Raw genomic sequence first — 16293 nt, 5'->3', positions numbered from 1 at the left:
CTTTTAGGTCGTATGTCCTCATCACCTGTCTAGCCATAGAACAGAACAGGAGTTTTCACCTCAGTGTTTTAATCAGTTGTCATTCTATCATGCCATTCTCCCTTATGGCTAAAGTTCTTTCTTTGGGATTCCTCTTTAGGGTTGTAAACACCCACTAGAGAAGGGGTTGGAGAAGCAGGTAGCGAGGATAGTTAGTGTCATTACTCCATTAACCAGCAGTGAGTAGTATCATTGAGTACGTTTTATATGCACACTAATAATTCAATATTAAACTGATTATGGCAGTCATGTAAACAAACACCTTACTCTGCTTATCTTAATTGGTGTAAGGTCAAAATCGGAGTAAGCATAGAGCGCAGAAAACCAGGTGTTTTAATCGCTATCTTTCAAATTATTAGGGCATGTGAACAGCTTAATTGACATTCCAGTGGTGTATTTGATCTGCTCATGTGCCAGCACTGGGTAGCGTAAGCCTCCCTCTTATGCACGAGTGAAGTGAGTTTGGAAAAACTGAAAGTATACATCTTAGAAATAGTTTTCAGATACAAACTTGGTCCCAACTCAGAATAAAATAGGGTTCTCAAAAATAACATAGGCGCTGTGGTAGAAAGTTTATTTTGATTGGCGATTATCTGCGTTTATCAAAAGTCCCCATCAAGTAACCTGATTTTAGATGTGTCCATGTAAACAGGATTATTAGGGACATTGTTCTTCTTGCAAAGCATGTAAACCTTTCAAAAGAAATATATCTACAAGAATAATATTATTGTGTGCATGTAACCATGCTCATCGTGACGTGAAACTTTGGTTTTAGAAGTGTGGGGACAATCTACTCCCCCAGAAATCTTTTGTGCATCTTAAGCTAATTCCCTGAATTTTTACACAATTCAATATGCCGTCTCTATTTAGAACAAGAAGTAAGCACAAATGCCCACAGTCATCAAGCTAGGTAAGAGATCCTTATTAAATATGTTTAAGTGATTAATAAGACTGAACTAGATCAAAGGTAATTCAATAATAAATATTGTCTTGCACCTTTAACCAATAGCCTAATAGCCTTGTTGTTGATTCTTCACAAAAAAATAGTTTTATATCTTTATGTTTGAAGCCTGAAATGTGGCAAAAGGTCGCAAAGTTCAAGGGGGCCGAATACTTTCGCAAGGCACTGTACGTGTGTGTGTGTGTGTGTGTGCCTTTCCAAATCATTTCCAATCAAGTTGTAGAAACATCTCAAGTATGATCTATGGAAACAGGATGCACCTGAGCTTAATTTCGAGTCGCATAGCAGTGTTTGAATAGTTATGTAAATCATGTTTTTAGTTTTTTATACTTTTGCAAAAATTTCTCGCTTTCGCTTTATCATTATTGGGTATTGTGTGTAGATTGAGGATTTTTATGTATTTCATAAATTTTTAAATAAGGGTGTATCATAACAAAATGTGAAAAGGTTAAGGGGTCTGAATACTTTCTGAAAGCACTGTAATTAATATCATAGGCCTAATTGTGCTGTAGAGGTATTTTTTTAATTGCACACACATGCTGTGTCACATATTCCTAAAATAACATTGCAGGCCTGCGGTTGGGTTTGGGTCGGAGTTGGACAGAAAGCCAGCGGGTGCGGGATGAAGAAATCCCACACAGACATCTACTGTGCACCATGACAGTGAAGCCTGTAACGTTAGAGCTGTTTAGTGTGTCAGTGTGAAAAGTAAGGAATTAGCTAGAGAAACTGACAGATCGATAACCTTACATTGCCATACTGACTTATAAAAACCCATGTTGCAATCGTTTGGCAAATGGTTTCATCATTTGATTCAGTTCTAGTGTGATTGAGGCAAAAAGAATAACTACATTTGTTAACTTTTGGCCAGCTCTCGCGCTAATCAAATCAAATCAAATCAAATGTATTTATATAGCCCTTCGTACATCAGCTGATATCTCAAAGTGCTGTACAGAAACCCAGCCTAAAACCCCAAACAGCAAGCAATGCAGGTGTAGAAGCACGTACATCGCTAACTGTACATCAACTGGCGAAAGCTAGCCAAGTTCATTTACTTCTGTTGAAATGGGACTAAACAAAGGCTGCAAAACATGTCCATACAAACAACAGCTGTTAGATAGTAACAGCAGTTACCGCATATCGCTATCTGACAGAAATAGAGGCTAGAGCTGACCTAGCCTTCCAGAAGCTTTGCTTTCACACAGCCTGTCAGCCCGCTCTATGTTGTCCACGTGGTCTGTCTGAACACTCCAAACAGCCTACACGACCGCTCTGAGGTGTCCGCATGGTCCTAAGGCACACCGTAGCTGCTTTATGTATCACATTGTAATGATTAAACTAGAGGGGACAAAAATGCAATTTCCGAATGTGGGGGGGGGATATGTCCCCCCCCGTCCCCAGTGAAAGTTGCGTCCCTGTGTGAAGTCATCAGCTGGTTGTCTCCCCAGTGGTAAGTCGTTCCCCGTATGGAACATTTCTAATGTAGGTTATTTTTTGCTTTAGTATGCTATCACATTGCATAAAAAATGGGATGGCTAATTTGATTGGGGTGGGTAATGTTCTGTATTCTGTCAGTACGGCGTATTCACAATTGGTGAAATATTTTCCCTTTTGCCCTTACTCATTTACTCACTGTGTTCAGTTTCCTTTCTCTCACTTGTTTATCTTCACTCATTCATTCTCACTCAGACATTAAGTGCTTGGCACTGGAAGCGGACATATTCTGTATCCAAGACGACCTAAGTTAGTCTCAGCAGGTATGTGGGTGTTATTGCTAGAGCCAGAAAGAGGGAAGGAGAGAGAGAAAGTGAAAAAATAAGGCTAAAGGATAGTCCAAGGGAGACAGAGGAGATGGAGAAGTAAAGGAACTAGGGACAGAGAAGAAATGGAAAAGTAAAGTGGAAAGAGGGAGAAAGAAAAGAAAATACCAGTAAGGAGAGGAAGTCAAATACGAGAGATAGAAGGTAGAAAATGAAAAAAGGATGAGAGTAATGAAAGAAAAGTTAAAGCCGTGATTTGAAGAGTGGTGAGATGGTGGAAGACAGGATGGGGTGAATGGGAAAAAAGAGGAGAGGGATGGAGGGAAATAGCATGCAGGTTATTGCCTGCCATAAAGAATAAAACAGGTAAGTGTTATAAGGTGTGTACGGCGTACCCCAGGAAAACCAGTGAGTCATAGCAGCACAGACGGAGCTAACAACATTACTGCTTTGAACACACACACTGTTAGTGAGCATTTCTCCTTTGCCAAGATAATCTATCCAGCTGACAGGTGTGGCATATCAAGAAGATGATTAAACAGCATAATCATTACACAGGTGTACCTTGTTCGGAGGACAATAAACGGCCACTCTAAAATGTGCAGTTTTGTCACCCAACACAATACCACAGATGTCTCAAGTTTTGAGGGAGTGTGCAATTGGCATGCTGACTGCAGGAATGTCCACCAGAGCTGTTGCCAGAGAATGTAATGTTAATTACTCTGCTATAAGATGCCTCAAACATTGTTTTAGAGAATTTGGCAGTACATCCAACCCGCCTCACAGCAGTAGACCATGTGTAACCACACCAGCCCAGGACCGCCACATCTGGCTTCTTCACCTGCGGGATGGTCTGAGACGAGCCAGACAGCTGTTGAAACTGTGGGTTTGCACAAGCGAAGAATTTCTGCACAAACTGTCAGAAACAGCCTCAGGGAAGCTCATCTGCATGCTCACCGTTTTCACCAGGATCTTGACCTGGCTGCAGTTCGGCATGGTAACCGACTTCAGTGGGAAAACATTCCACAGGCCACAATCAACAGCCTATTCAACTCTATATGAAGGAGATGTGTCATGCTGGATGAGGCAAATGGTGGTCAGACCAGATACTGACTGGTTTTCTGATCCACGCCCTTACTTTAAAAAAAAAGTGATCTGTGACCAGCAGATGCATATCTGTATTCCCAGTCGTGAAATCCATAGATTATGGCCTAATTTATTTATTTAAATTGACTGAGTTCCGTATGACCTGTAACTAAGTGAAATCTTTGAAATTGTTGCGTGATGATGAGTTTATTTTTTGTTCATGTACAGTACCAGTTAGAAGTTTGAACACACCTACTCATTCAAGGGTTTTCCTACATTTTGACATTGTTCTACATTTTAGAATTGTGAAGACATAAAAACTATGAAATAACACATGGAATAATGTAGTAACCAAAAAAGTGCTAAACAAATCAACATATATTTGAGATTCTTCAAAGTTGCTACCCTTTGCCTTGATGACAGCTTTGCACGCTCTTGGCATTCTCTCAACCAGCTTCATGAGGAATGCTTTTCCAACAGTCTTGGAGGAGTTCCCACATGCTGAGCACTTGTTGGCTTCTTTTCCTTCACTCTACGCTCCAATTCATCGCAAACCATCACAATTGGGTTGAGGTCGGATGATTTTGGAAGCCAGGTCATCTGATGCAGCACTCCATCACTCTCCTTCAAAGTCAAATAGCCCTTACACAGCCTAGAGGTGTGTTTTGGGACATTGTCCTGTTGAAAAACAAATGATAGTTCCACTAAGCACAAACCAGATGGGATGGCGTATCGCTTCAGAATGCTGTGGTAGCCATGCTGGTTAAGTGTGCCTTGAATTCTAAATGCATCACTGACAGTGTCACCAGCAAACACCATCTCACCTACCTCTATCTCCATGCTTCATGGTGGGAACCACACATGCGGCGATCATCCGTTCACCTACTCTGCGTCTCACAAAGACACGGAGGCTGGAACCAAAAATCTCACATTTGGACTCATCAGACCAAAGGACAGATTTCCACCGGTCTAATGTCCATTGCTCGTGTTTCAAGCAAGTCTCTTCTTCTTATTGGTGTCCTTTTAGTAGTTGTTTCTTTGCAGCAATTTGACCATGAAGGCCTGATTCACGCAGTCTCCTCTGAACAGTGGATGTTGAGATGTGGCTGTTACTTGAACTATGTGAAGCATTTATTTGGGCTGCAATTTCTGAGGCTGGTAACGAATGAACTTATCCTCTGCAGCAGAGGAAATTCTGGGTCTTTCTTTCTTGTGGCAGTCCTCATGAGAGACAGCTTCAACATAGCGCTTGATGGTTTTTGAGACTGCACTTGAAATGTTCAGCATTGACTGACCTTCATGTCTTAAAGTAATGATAGACTGTCGTTTCTCTTTGCTTATTTGAGCTGTTCTTGCCATAATATGGACTTGGTCTTTTTACCAAATAGGGCTATCTTCTGTGTACCCCCCTACCTTGTCACAACACAACTGATTGGCTACTTTGAAGAATCTCAAATAAAATATTGTTTTATTTTTAAATGTTTTAATGTTTGGTTACTATATGATTCCTTGTGTTATTTCATAGTTTGATGTCTTCACTATTATTAAACAATGTAGAACATAGTCAAAATAAAGAAAAATCTTGGAATGAGTTGGTGTTTCCAAAATTTTGATTGGTACTGTATGTTTGCATGAACATGCTCTCGCACATACACATGCAAACACACACAGACAGCGGCAGGTAGCCTAGTGGTTAATTAAATAAAAAAAGGTCACGGGTTCGAATCCCCAAGCCGACTAGGTTAAAAATCTCTGTGCCCTTGAGCAAGGCACTTAACCCTAATTGCTCTTGTTAGTCGCTCTAAGAGCGTCTGCTAAATGACAATTTTTTTTAATGTAAACCGTGACAAACACACACATCTCGCAAAACACTATCTCACACATGATGACTAGAGAACAGAAGGGGATTTTAGAACACAGCTGGGCCGTGGGCGAGATGATGCAACACACACAAAGTGTTTCTCACTGCTTGTAAGCTGTGTGCGCTTGTGTGTTAGACTGTGAATGTGTTGATTGGAGAGTGTGTACTGTAGTGTGCTAAAAACACGCATGTTGCTCTGTCGCCATCCTGCGCCACACAATATTCAATATATTGCTATGTCTGCTCCTCTCTGTCCCAAATCCACCCCTACACGTCCACTTCAAGGACCCTATTCCATTACATGTGCTATCTGCGTATTAATGATATACACCCCATGTCATCAACATTACAACCTGTTGCCCTATACAATGGCACACACAGGCTGTACTATAGAGGAGGAGGAAAGTGGAGGGACAAATGGGGAGAGTAATAATACTTTAGATGAGAAAGAAAGAGGGAGGAAGAGGGGATACAGAAATTCAGAATTCTCTCTTTCATCTGACAGAATCTTGTAGTGTAGTAAAGTAGTATTAGTGTGGTTTAGTACGTTGGTGAGATCAGAGAAGACTGAATAAGATGACTGGGGAGCAGAGCAGGACTAATGTTAGGACAGTGTGGCGTGTCTGATGTGACAGTCCTTAAAGTAGAGAACTAGAGGACCCCTCCTGCTAGACATCTCCTCTTTGAGAGTGGAGAAATAAGGAAAGGAGTGAGTCGAGGGAAATAGGGGGGGGGGGGGGGGGGGTGGTAGAGGTATTATGTGGGGGGGGTGTATGGGAGAAAGAGCTGTGTGAATTAAACAACCCCCATGTAAAAGGAGACTAGAGGTGTCTGTGCAAAAGTGAACATCGACAAATGGGTACTTGTGGGTGTAGGGGGTTACATTGTATTGTGGTCCTGACTCCAAGATGGGCAATGTAGTTTTAACAATGCTACACTTCTCTCCTCAGTCTGTAAGATGTGTTGGTTTGTTTATATTGTAGTTCTGACTGACTTGACTCACTGGTACTGTAGTAGTACGTGTTGTTGTTGTCGTCTAACAGTGTGCACCTGTTTCTCTCTTCCCTCCAGTCTGTACGGTGCGCTGCCAGAAGTTCCTCATCTCTCGTGTTGGTGAAGACTGGATCTTCCTCATCCTCCTGGGTCTATTCATGGCTCTGGTCAGCTGGGTGGTCGACTTCGCTATTGCCATCTGTCTACAAGGTGAGGGCTTTGGGGAGGAGGTAGACTGCTTGGTCTACTGATGGCTCTAGTCAGCTGTACTGTCCCTCTGTCTGAATCATTTAATCTGACACATTTCCTGCATGCAGCTAACCAAGACATTAAGCCACACTCAAGATAATCTCAGACACTGTGGTTCACGCACACACACCCGTCAAACCAGGGTATGTGTTCATGATGAGCTGCAGTGCAGATTACTGTCTACCAGGGCTGCATGCAAGTCCGTGTGTGTATGATTAGCTTAAATGTGGTTTAATTTAATCTTTGCAGCATTAAAATGTGTTTGTGTGTAGCATGTATGTGTGTTCAGAAGGTGTGTGGGTGTCAATGTGCTTTATCTTGAGTCAAGCACACATTTACACACATTGCTGCAGTGTGTGTGTGTGTGTGTGTGTGTGTGTGTGTGTGTGTGTGTGTGTGTGTGTGTGTGTGTGTGTGTGTGTGTGTGTGTGTGTGTGTGTGTCAGATGGTCGACTGCATGTAGAGAAAGTGAAGAGGGGAGAGGAGTGAGTCATCTAGAAGCAAGACGCTCATCCAGACAAATCGCCCCCCCCTTTCTACACACACACACACTTTTGATCTCTCCATGTAAAGCAGTCATTTTTAGGAGAGGAGTCCTGTGGTTTCTACTTTTGTCAAATGTTTTGTCTCTGTACTCATGAGTAGGGCTGGGAATTGCCAGGGACCTCACAATACGATATTATCAGGATACTGCCAATACGATATGTATTGCAGTTCTCATGATGAATATATTTTATCACGATTTATATACAGTGCCTTGCGAAAGTATTCGGCCCCCTTGAACTTTGCGACCTTTTGCCACATTTCAGGCTTCAAACATAAAGATATAAAACTGTATTTTTTTGTGAAGAATCAACAACAAGTGGGACACAATCATGAAGTGGAACGACATTTATAGGATATTTCAAACTTTTTTAACAAATCAAAAACTGAAAAATTGGGCGTGCAGCCCCTTTACTTTCAGTGCAGCAAACTCTCTCCAGAAGTTCAGTGAGGATCTCTGAAAGATCCAATGTTGACCTAAATGACTAATGACGATAAATACAATCCACCTGTGTGTAATCAAGTCTCTGTATAAATGCACCTGCACTGTGATAGTCTCAGAGGTCCGTTAAAAGCGCAGAGAGCATCATGAAGAACAAGGAACACACCAGGCAGGTCCGAGATACTGTTGTGAAGAAGTTTAAAGCCGGATTTGGATAAAAAAAAGATTTCCCAAGTTTTGCATTTGTTAGAAATATCCAAAAAATGTCGTTCCACTTCATGATTGTGTCCCACTTGTTGTTGATTCTTCACAAAAAAATACAGTTTTATATCTTTATGTTTGAAGCCTGAAATGTGGCAAAAGGTCGCAAAGTTCAAGGGGGCCGAATACTTTCGCAAGGCACTGTATTGGATATAGTTTAACTTTCTGATTGACATCAATTTGATATTGGTGTGTTTGTGCGTGTGTCCACAGCACAGAAGTGGATGTACGGAGGCCTGGAGAGTAATGTGTTTCTCCAGTACCTAGCCTGGGTCACCTACCCTGTGGTGCTCATCACCTTCTCAGCTGGCTTCACACAGATACTGGCCCCACAGGCCGTAGGTAAGACACACATACACTGACTGACTGACTGACTGACTGCATCAGAGCACCATAACCCCCTCTCCCCCTCTAGGTTCAGGTATCCCAGAGATGAAGACCATTCTGAGGGGTGTAGTGCTGAAAGAATACCTCACCTTTAAAACCTTTGTTGCCAAAGTCATCGGTCTCACCTGTGCCCTGGGCAGTGGCATGCCTCTGGGCAAGGAGGTAACACTCCCACACAGTACACACACACAAACATGCACACACGCTCGGTTAACATTCTTCTCACCTCTCTCACAGTCTTTTGACGCACACACATCCTCTTCTCACTGTCAAGCTTGTGTGAGTTTTGGTAGTTGTCACTTGTTGCTGTCTGTTCCAGGAGTTCCACTAGTTATTTAGAGACACACTCCATTTGACAGCTAGCAGACGCAATCTGGCATGAAGACTCCTAAAATCAATGAATATATCTCATTCATAGGACAAGGGGTTATAACAGTGAAGCACACAGAGGGTTGTGGTTACACATGTCCTGTGTCCCTGTCATACAGCCACACACGTTGAACACAGGCCACCCTGTTGGAACCTAGTGGAGAGGGGGGTGGGGAGGAGAGGGGGATGAAGGAGGGTGGAGAGGGGGATGAAGGAGGGTGGAGAGGGGGATGAAGGAGGGTGGAGAGGAGAGGGGGATGAAGGAGGGTGGAGAGGAGAGGGGGATGAAGGAGGGTGGAGAGGAGAGGGGGATAAAGGAGGGTGGAGAGGAGAGGGGGATGAAGGAGGGTGGAGAGGAGAGGGGGATGAAGGAGGGTGGAGAGGAGAGGGGGATGAAGGAGGGTGGAGAGGAGAGTGGGATGAAGGAGGGTGGAGAGGAGAGTGGGATGAAGGAGGGTGGAGAGGGGGTTGGAAGAATACAACAGAATTGAAATCTTCTTCGGAAAGTCTTGAGATTAATCAATTATATATTGAAGTTTTTAGGAAATCATTCACAAGTGATTCTTTCTCCCTCTCTCTCTAGGGTCCGTTTGTTCACATTGCCAGTCTGTGTGCTGCACTCCTCAGCAAATTCATGTCTCTGTTTGGTGGAATCTACGAGGTAAACCACACTTGGACACACACAAGTTACCACATTGGTATCAATGTGATCTTTCAGAAAGGAAACACTATGCAGAAATATGTTAAACCATTCATTAAGAAATGAATAATGCAAGTATTGGCGATATATGCTCTGCTGCTTCTGGGTAGCTTAATATACACTCAAACAAATATAAATGTAACATGTCAAGTGTTGGTCCCATTTTTCATAAGCTGAAATAAAAGATCCCAGAATTTTTCCATACGCACAAAAAGCTTATTTCGCTTAAATCTGGTGAAGAAATTTGTTTTAGTGAGATTTTCTCCTTTGCCAAGATAATCCATCCACCTGACAGATGTGGCATATCAAGAAGCTGATTAAACAACATAATAATTACACAGGTGTACCTTGTGCTGGGGACAATAAAAGGCCACTCTAAAATGTGAAGTTTTGTCACACAACACAATGCCACAGATGGTTCAAGTTTTTAGGGAGCGTGCAATTGATATGCTGACTGCAGGAATGTCCACCAGAACAGTTGCCAGAGAATGTAATGTTCATGTCTCTACCATATGCCGCCTCCAACGTCGTTTTAGAGAATTTGGCACTACGTCCAACCAGCCTCTCAACATCAGACCCATGTGTATGGTGTCATGTGGGAAAGCGGTTTGCTGATGTCAAAGTTGTGAACAGAATGCCCCAAGGTGTCGGTGGGGTTAGTGTATGGGCAGGCGTAAGCTACCGACAGCGAACACCATTATAGCAAACTTAATGAGGCATGGTACTGGTAGGTAAACTCATCACTGTTTAGCAGCTCTCAATAGACCAACTAAGGTAATTCTCCATTACATGACTGTCTATTAGGCCTGTGTGTTAATACTAACTGTGTAGCATGAGCTAATGCAGCAGTATGTCTATTTCTCATATTACGCATCGCCGGGTACCCCGATGAGGTAAGATGAGCTGTCATCTTGGTACATGGAAAATATTCTACCCATCTAACTAGGCAACCGTAAGTTGTATGAACCCACCTGCCATGAACCTAGCCAACCACCTGCAATATAAATGCACTGCCAGGGGGCTTCGCTGATGCAGGATGAGCTGTCATCTTGGTATATGAGGATATTCTACATATGCAACATAGCTACTGGACCATATGGCTGTTAAAGGAATTTCATTCCTATATGTTCATCAACCAAACCAATTAAAATACTCTGCCCATTTCTAAGAATTTGTAAGATAATATTTGCATAAAATGGACATAGACTAGTCTCAAAATCAATCAATAGCATTTATTCTCGAGAGTACTGATCATAATACAATGTACATTGGTTTATATACATCACATTTCATCATAGCGTTTTGAATGCTGCTCCTCTTCTCCGATACAATGGCAATATAGTTCACAAGGCTTCCCACATTGTCTGCCACCTGTTAAACAATCTACTACAAGCCCAAGGTCTCTCCCCTCCCTGGGTGGGGACAGAATGTCCTGTAAGGAACACAGTATTCCAGCCGGTCTGACGATAGCTCCATTAGTTTCTAACAAGGAACAGAAAGTCCTTGTTCTAATTCTTGACAAAAATTACACACATTATATTCAGTATTATGATTCTAATAAGATTCATACATCCATACAGTAACAGAGCAGTATTCTGTTTAGTTATAGTTTTAAATTAAATGTATACATCATTTAGTCATTATTCATCAAAATCCCTTTAACGGCTGACACAATCATGATCATATAGCAATACTGCAGGAACTCATGTAGAATCAAATGTAACGTCACAGCAGCAGATGGTCATGTGCCCACAGTGGTGACTAAGGAACCAGAGCCGTGATGAGTTCCAGTACTTTGTCATTGGTTGCCAGCATCAATGTTGAACAGAGATTTGCCAGGTGCCATCCGTGCTCAGCATTTAGATATCATAACATGAAAGGGAGGACGAAGCAGTGTCAGTTCTGGTGATGACGACTGATTTTCCATGCTAATTCTTTCATCTAGGGGTAGATGGGAGTATGGTTAATATGAGTGTCCATAATGCAAACAGATCACGCAAGATTAAAGGGAAGGATGATTTGGTGTGTTTCAGAATGAAGAACCCATAAAAGCCATCATTCGGACCGCGTAATATAAACACATTGTTGCCTTAACTTGGACTCAAACTTGTGCTATTGAGAGAGAGGAGAGATGCTCTTTGATGTGCATGTTGGTGACTTCTCCGTAGGCCTTGAGAGTAGCGGACAGATGGATCCTGAGCAGACTATACACTGAATGGTCCTGACACCCGGAATTAACCGAATTCCTGCTTACTGGACCATGATAAAGGCAGGCTGCATTTGCCTGACTGTAATTTGGAATAGAAAAGGCATACATGGTTATATAACAGAAGACATTGTACAGATAGTCTACCTGAGCTAACAGCTATGTCAACATATACTACATAACCAAAAGTATGTCGACACCTGCTTGTCAACATCTCATTCCAAAATCATGGGCATTAACATAGTTGGTCCCACCTTTGCTGCTATAACAGCCTCCACTCTTCTCAAATCAAATCACATGTATTTATATAGCCCTTCTTACATCAGCTGATATCCCAAAGTGCTGTACAGAAACCCAGCCTAAAACCCCAAACAGCAAGCAATGCAGGTATAGAAGCACGGTGGCTAGGAAAAACTCCCTAGAAAGGCCAAAACCTAGGAAGAAACCTAGAGAGGAACCAGGCTATGAGGGGTGGCCAGTCCTTTTCTGGATGTGCCGGGTGGAGATCATAACAGAACATGGCCAAGATGTTCAAATGTTCATAAATGACCAGCATGGTCAATTGAATAATAATCACAGTAGTTGTCGAGGGTGTAACAAGTCAGCACCTCAGGAGTAAATGTCAGTTGGCTTTTCATAGCCGATCATTGAGAGTATCTCTACCACTCCTGCTGTCTCTAGAGAGTTGAAAACAGCAGGTCTGGAACAGGTCAGGTTTCCATAGCCGCAGGGAGAACAGTTGAAACTGGAGCAGCAGCACGGCCAGGTGGACTGGGGACAGCAAGGAGTCATCATGCCAGGTAGTCCTGAGGCATGGTCCTAGGGCTCAGGTCCACCGAGAGAGAAAAATAAAGAGAGAAAGAGAGAATTAGAGAGAGCATACTTAAATTCACACAGGACACCAGATAAGACAGGAGAAGTACTCCAGATATAACAAACTGACCCTAGCCCTGCGACACAAACTACTGCAGCATAAATACTGGAGGCTGAGACAGGAGGGGTCAGGAGACACTGTGGCCCCATCTGATGATACCCCTGGACAGGGCCAAACAGGCAGGATATAACCCCACCCACTTTGCCAAAGCACAGCCCCCCACACCACTAGAGGGATATCTTCAACCACCCACTTACCATCCTGAGACAAGGCCGAGTATAGCCCACAAAGATCTCCGCCACGGCACAACCCAAGGATGGGCGCCAACCCATACGGGACAATCACGTCAGTGACTCAACCCACTCAAGTGACGCACCCCTCCTAGGGACGGCATGGAAGAGCACGAGTAAGCCAGTTACTCAGCCCCTATAATAGGGTTAGATGCAGAGAATCCCAGTGGAAAGAGGGGAACCTGCTAGGGAGAAACAGCAAGGGCAGTTTGTTGCTCCAGAGCCTTTCCATTCACCTTCACACTCCTGGGCCAGACTACACTCAATCATATGACCTACTGAAGAGATGAGTCTTCAGTAAAGACTTTAAGGTTGAGACCGAGTCTCTGTCTCTCACATGGGTATGCAGACCATTCCATAAAAAATGAAGCTCTATAGGAAAAAAAAAATTGAGCTCTGCCTCCAGCTGTTTGCTTAGAGATTCTAGGGACAATTAGGAGGCCTGTGTCTTGTGACCGTAGCATACGTGTAGGTATGTACGGCAGGACCAAATCGGAAAGAAAGGTAGGAGCAAGCCCATGTAATACTTTTTAGGTTAGCAGTAAAACCTTGAAATCAGCCCTTGCCTTCACAGGAAGCCAGTGTAGGGAGGCTAGCACTGGAGAGTAATATGATCAAATTTGTTGGTTCTAGTCAGGATTCTAGTAGCCATATTTAGCACTAACTGAAGTTTTTTTAGTGCTTTATCCGGGTAGCCGGAAATCAGAGCAGTGCAGTAGTCTAACCTAGAAGTAACAAAGCATGGATACATTTTTCTGCATCATTTTTGGACAGAAAGTTTCTGATTTTTGCAATGTTACGTAGATGGAAAAAAGCTGTCCTTGAAATGGTCTTGATATGTTCTTCAAAAAGAGAGATCAGGGTCCAGAGTAACGCCGAGGTCCTTCACAGTTTTATTTGAGACGACTTTTCAACCATCAAGATTAATTGTCAGATTCAACTGAAGATCTCTTTGTTTTTTGGGACCTAGAACAAGCATCTCTGTTTTGTCCGAGTTTAAAAGTAGAAAGTTTGCAGCCATCCACTTCCCTATGTCTGAAACACAGGCTTCTAGCGAGGGCATTTTTTGGGCTTCACCATGTACTGCTGTGTGTCATCTGCATAGCAGTGAACGTTAACATTATGTTTTCGAATGACATCCCCAAGAGGTAAAATATATAGTGAAAACAATAGTGGTCCTAAAACGGAACCTTGAGGAACACCGAAATGTACAGTTGATTTGTCAGAGGACAAACCATTCACAGAGACAAACTGATATCTTTCCGACAGATAAGATCTAAACCAGGCCAGAACTTGTCTGTGTAGACTAATTTGGGTTTCCAATCTCTCCAAAAGAATGTGGTGATCAATGATATCAAAATCAGAACTAAGGTCTAGGAGCACGAGGACAGATGCAGAGCCTTGGTCTGACGCCATTAAAAGGTAATTTACCATCTTCACAAGTGCAGTCTCAGTGCTATGATGGGGTCTGAAAGCAGACTGAAGCATTTCGTATACATTGTCTTCAGGAAGGCAGTGAGTTGCCGTGCAACAGCTTTTTCAAAAAATGTTGAGAGGAATGGAAGATTCGATATAGGCCGATAGTTGTTTATATTTTCTGGCTCATGGTTTGGCTTTTTCAGTGAGTGAGTTTGGTACACATCCGGTGGATAGAGAGCTGTTTATTATGTTCAACATAGGAGGGCCAAGCACAGGAAGCAGCTCTTTCAGTAGTTTAGTTGGAATAGGGTCCAGTATGCAGCTTGAAGGTTTAGAGACCATGATTATTTTCATCATTGTGTCAAGAGATATAGTACTAAATTACTTGAGTGTCTCTCTTGATCCTAGGTCCTGGCAGAGTTGTGCAGACTCAGGACAAAACTGTTACCACAAAGTTGGAAGCACAAAATCGTCCTGAATCTCATTGTATGCTTTAGCATTAAGATTTCCCTTCACTGGAACTAAGGGGCCTAGACTGAACCATGAAAAACAGCCCCGGACCATTATTTCTCCTCCACCAAACTTTACAGTTGATGCTATGCATTTGGGCAGGTAGCATTCTCCTGACACTCAGATTCATCCATTGGACTACCAGATGGCTAAGCGTGATTCATCACTCCAGAGAACGTGTTTCCACTGCTCCAGATTCCAATGGTGGTTAACTTTACACCACTCCAGCCGACGCTTGGCATTGCGCATGGGGATCTTAGGCTTGTGTCCAGCTGCTTGGCCATAGAAACCCATTTCATGAATCTCCCGCCGAACAGTTATTTTGCTTACGTTGCTTCCAGAGGCAGTTTGGAACTCGGTAGTGAGTGTTGAAACTGAGGACAGGCAATTTGTACTTGCTACGCACTTCAGCAGTTGGCAGTCCCTTTCTGTGAGCTTGTGTGGCCTACCACTTCGTGGCTGAGCCGTTGTTGCTCCTAGACGTTTTCACTTCACAACAACAGCACTTTGTTGACTGGGGCAGCTCTAGCAGGGCAGAAATTTGACAAACTGACTTGTTGGAAAGGTGGCATCCTATGACGGTGCCAAGTTGAAAGTCACTGAGCTCTTCAGTAAGGCCTTTCTACTGCCAATGTTTGTCTGGAGACTGCAGGGCTTTGTGCTCAACTTTTACACTTGTCTGCAACAGGTGTGGCTGAAAAAGATGAATCCACTCATTTTGAAGGGGTGTCCACATAACTTTGTATATATAGTGTATATGCTGGTAGGCCATGAAGAAGATGGATGATCTGATAGGAAGAGTAAATAAATCCAATAGATACTGAAATATGCCTGCATATTAGTGTTTGAGACAAGCTCTTAACAGACATTTCCATTGGGGACAATGAACGCTCGATCGCCAACAGCTGATTGCCACGTGGGTGTTTAGCAAGCCCATGGCGTGCTAGGTAATGCTAGTATTAACAGCCAATTCAACACGGCTTGAAGCTATAGCAAGCCTTGATTGGTTATCACACCGCGATACAGCGCGAGCTTCCCCATTTAAGGTCCAGGGTGATTAACAGAAATCTGGGAGAAAAAGGTTACACTTAGCAGTAGTAATCATTTTAAAATGAGCTGTACTTCTTTGAAATGTGCCAAATGATGAGACTGACCCGGGAATGTTTAGCCGGGCAACAGACTGTCTCCATCTGAGTATCACAAGATATTACGCTGCTCGACAGCGCACATAGCAGTCCACAGCATTTGGCACAGCACAATGGTGGTAGAAAATGAGTCATGCTCAGCTACAGCAATCACTGTAGCAAAGTATACGATGCCTGCGTGCGTTCCAACAATGTACG

The 16293-nt window shown here is 43.0% G+C and overlaps 1 protein-coding gene across 2 annotated transcripts in view; it reads left to right on the top strand.

Moving 5' to 3' along the window:
- Positions 1–16293, top strand: part of LOC109880507 (chloride channel protein 2) — a 197224-nt gene that overhangs the window by 95531 nt on the left and 85400 nt on the right. For both annotated transcript variants that reach the window (XM_031795512.1, XM_031795513.1), the window contains exons 3-6: positions 6779–6910; positions 8409–8537; positions 8611–8744; positions 9535–9612. In XM_031795512.1, the coding sequence (XP_031651372.1) occupies positions 6779–6910; positions 8409–8537; positions 8611–8744; positions 9535–9612 (473 nt within the window). The remainder of the gene's footprint in view (positions 1–6778; positions 6911–8408; positions 8538–8610; positions 8745–9534; positions 9613–16293) is intronic.

The sequence above is a fragment of the Oncorhynchus kisutch genome, linkage group LG18 (assembly GCF_002021735.2).
Source record: "Oncorhynchus kisutch isolate 150728-3 linkage group LG18, Okis_V2, whole genome shotgun sequence".
NCBI classification, from domain to species: Eukaryota; Metazoa; Chordata; class Actinopteri; order Salmoniformes; family Salmonidae; genus Oncorhynchus; species Oncorhynchus kisutch.
The sequence above is the reverse complement of the archived record's forward strand: the minus strand, read 5'-3'. Positions and strand labels throughout refer to the sequence as shown.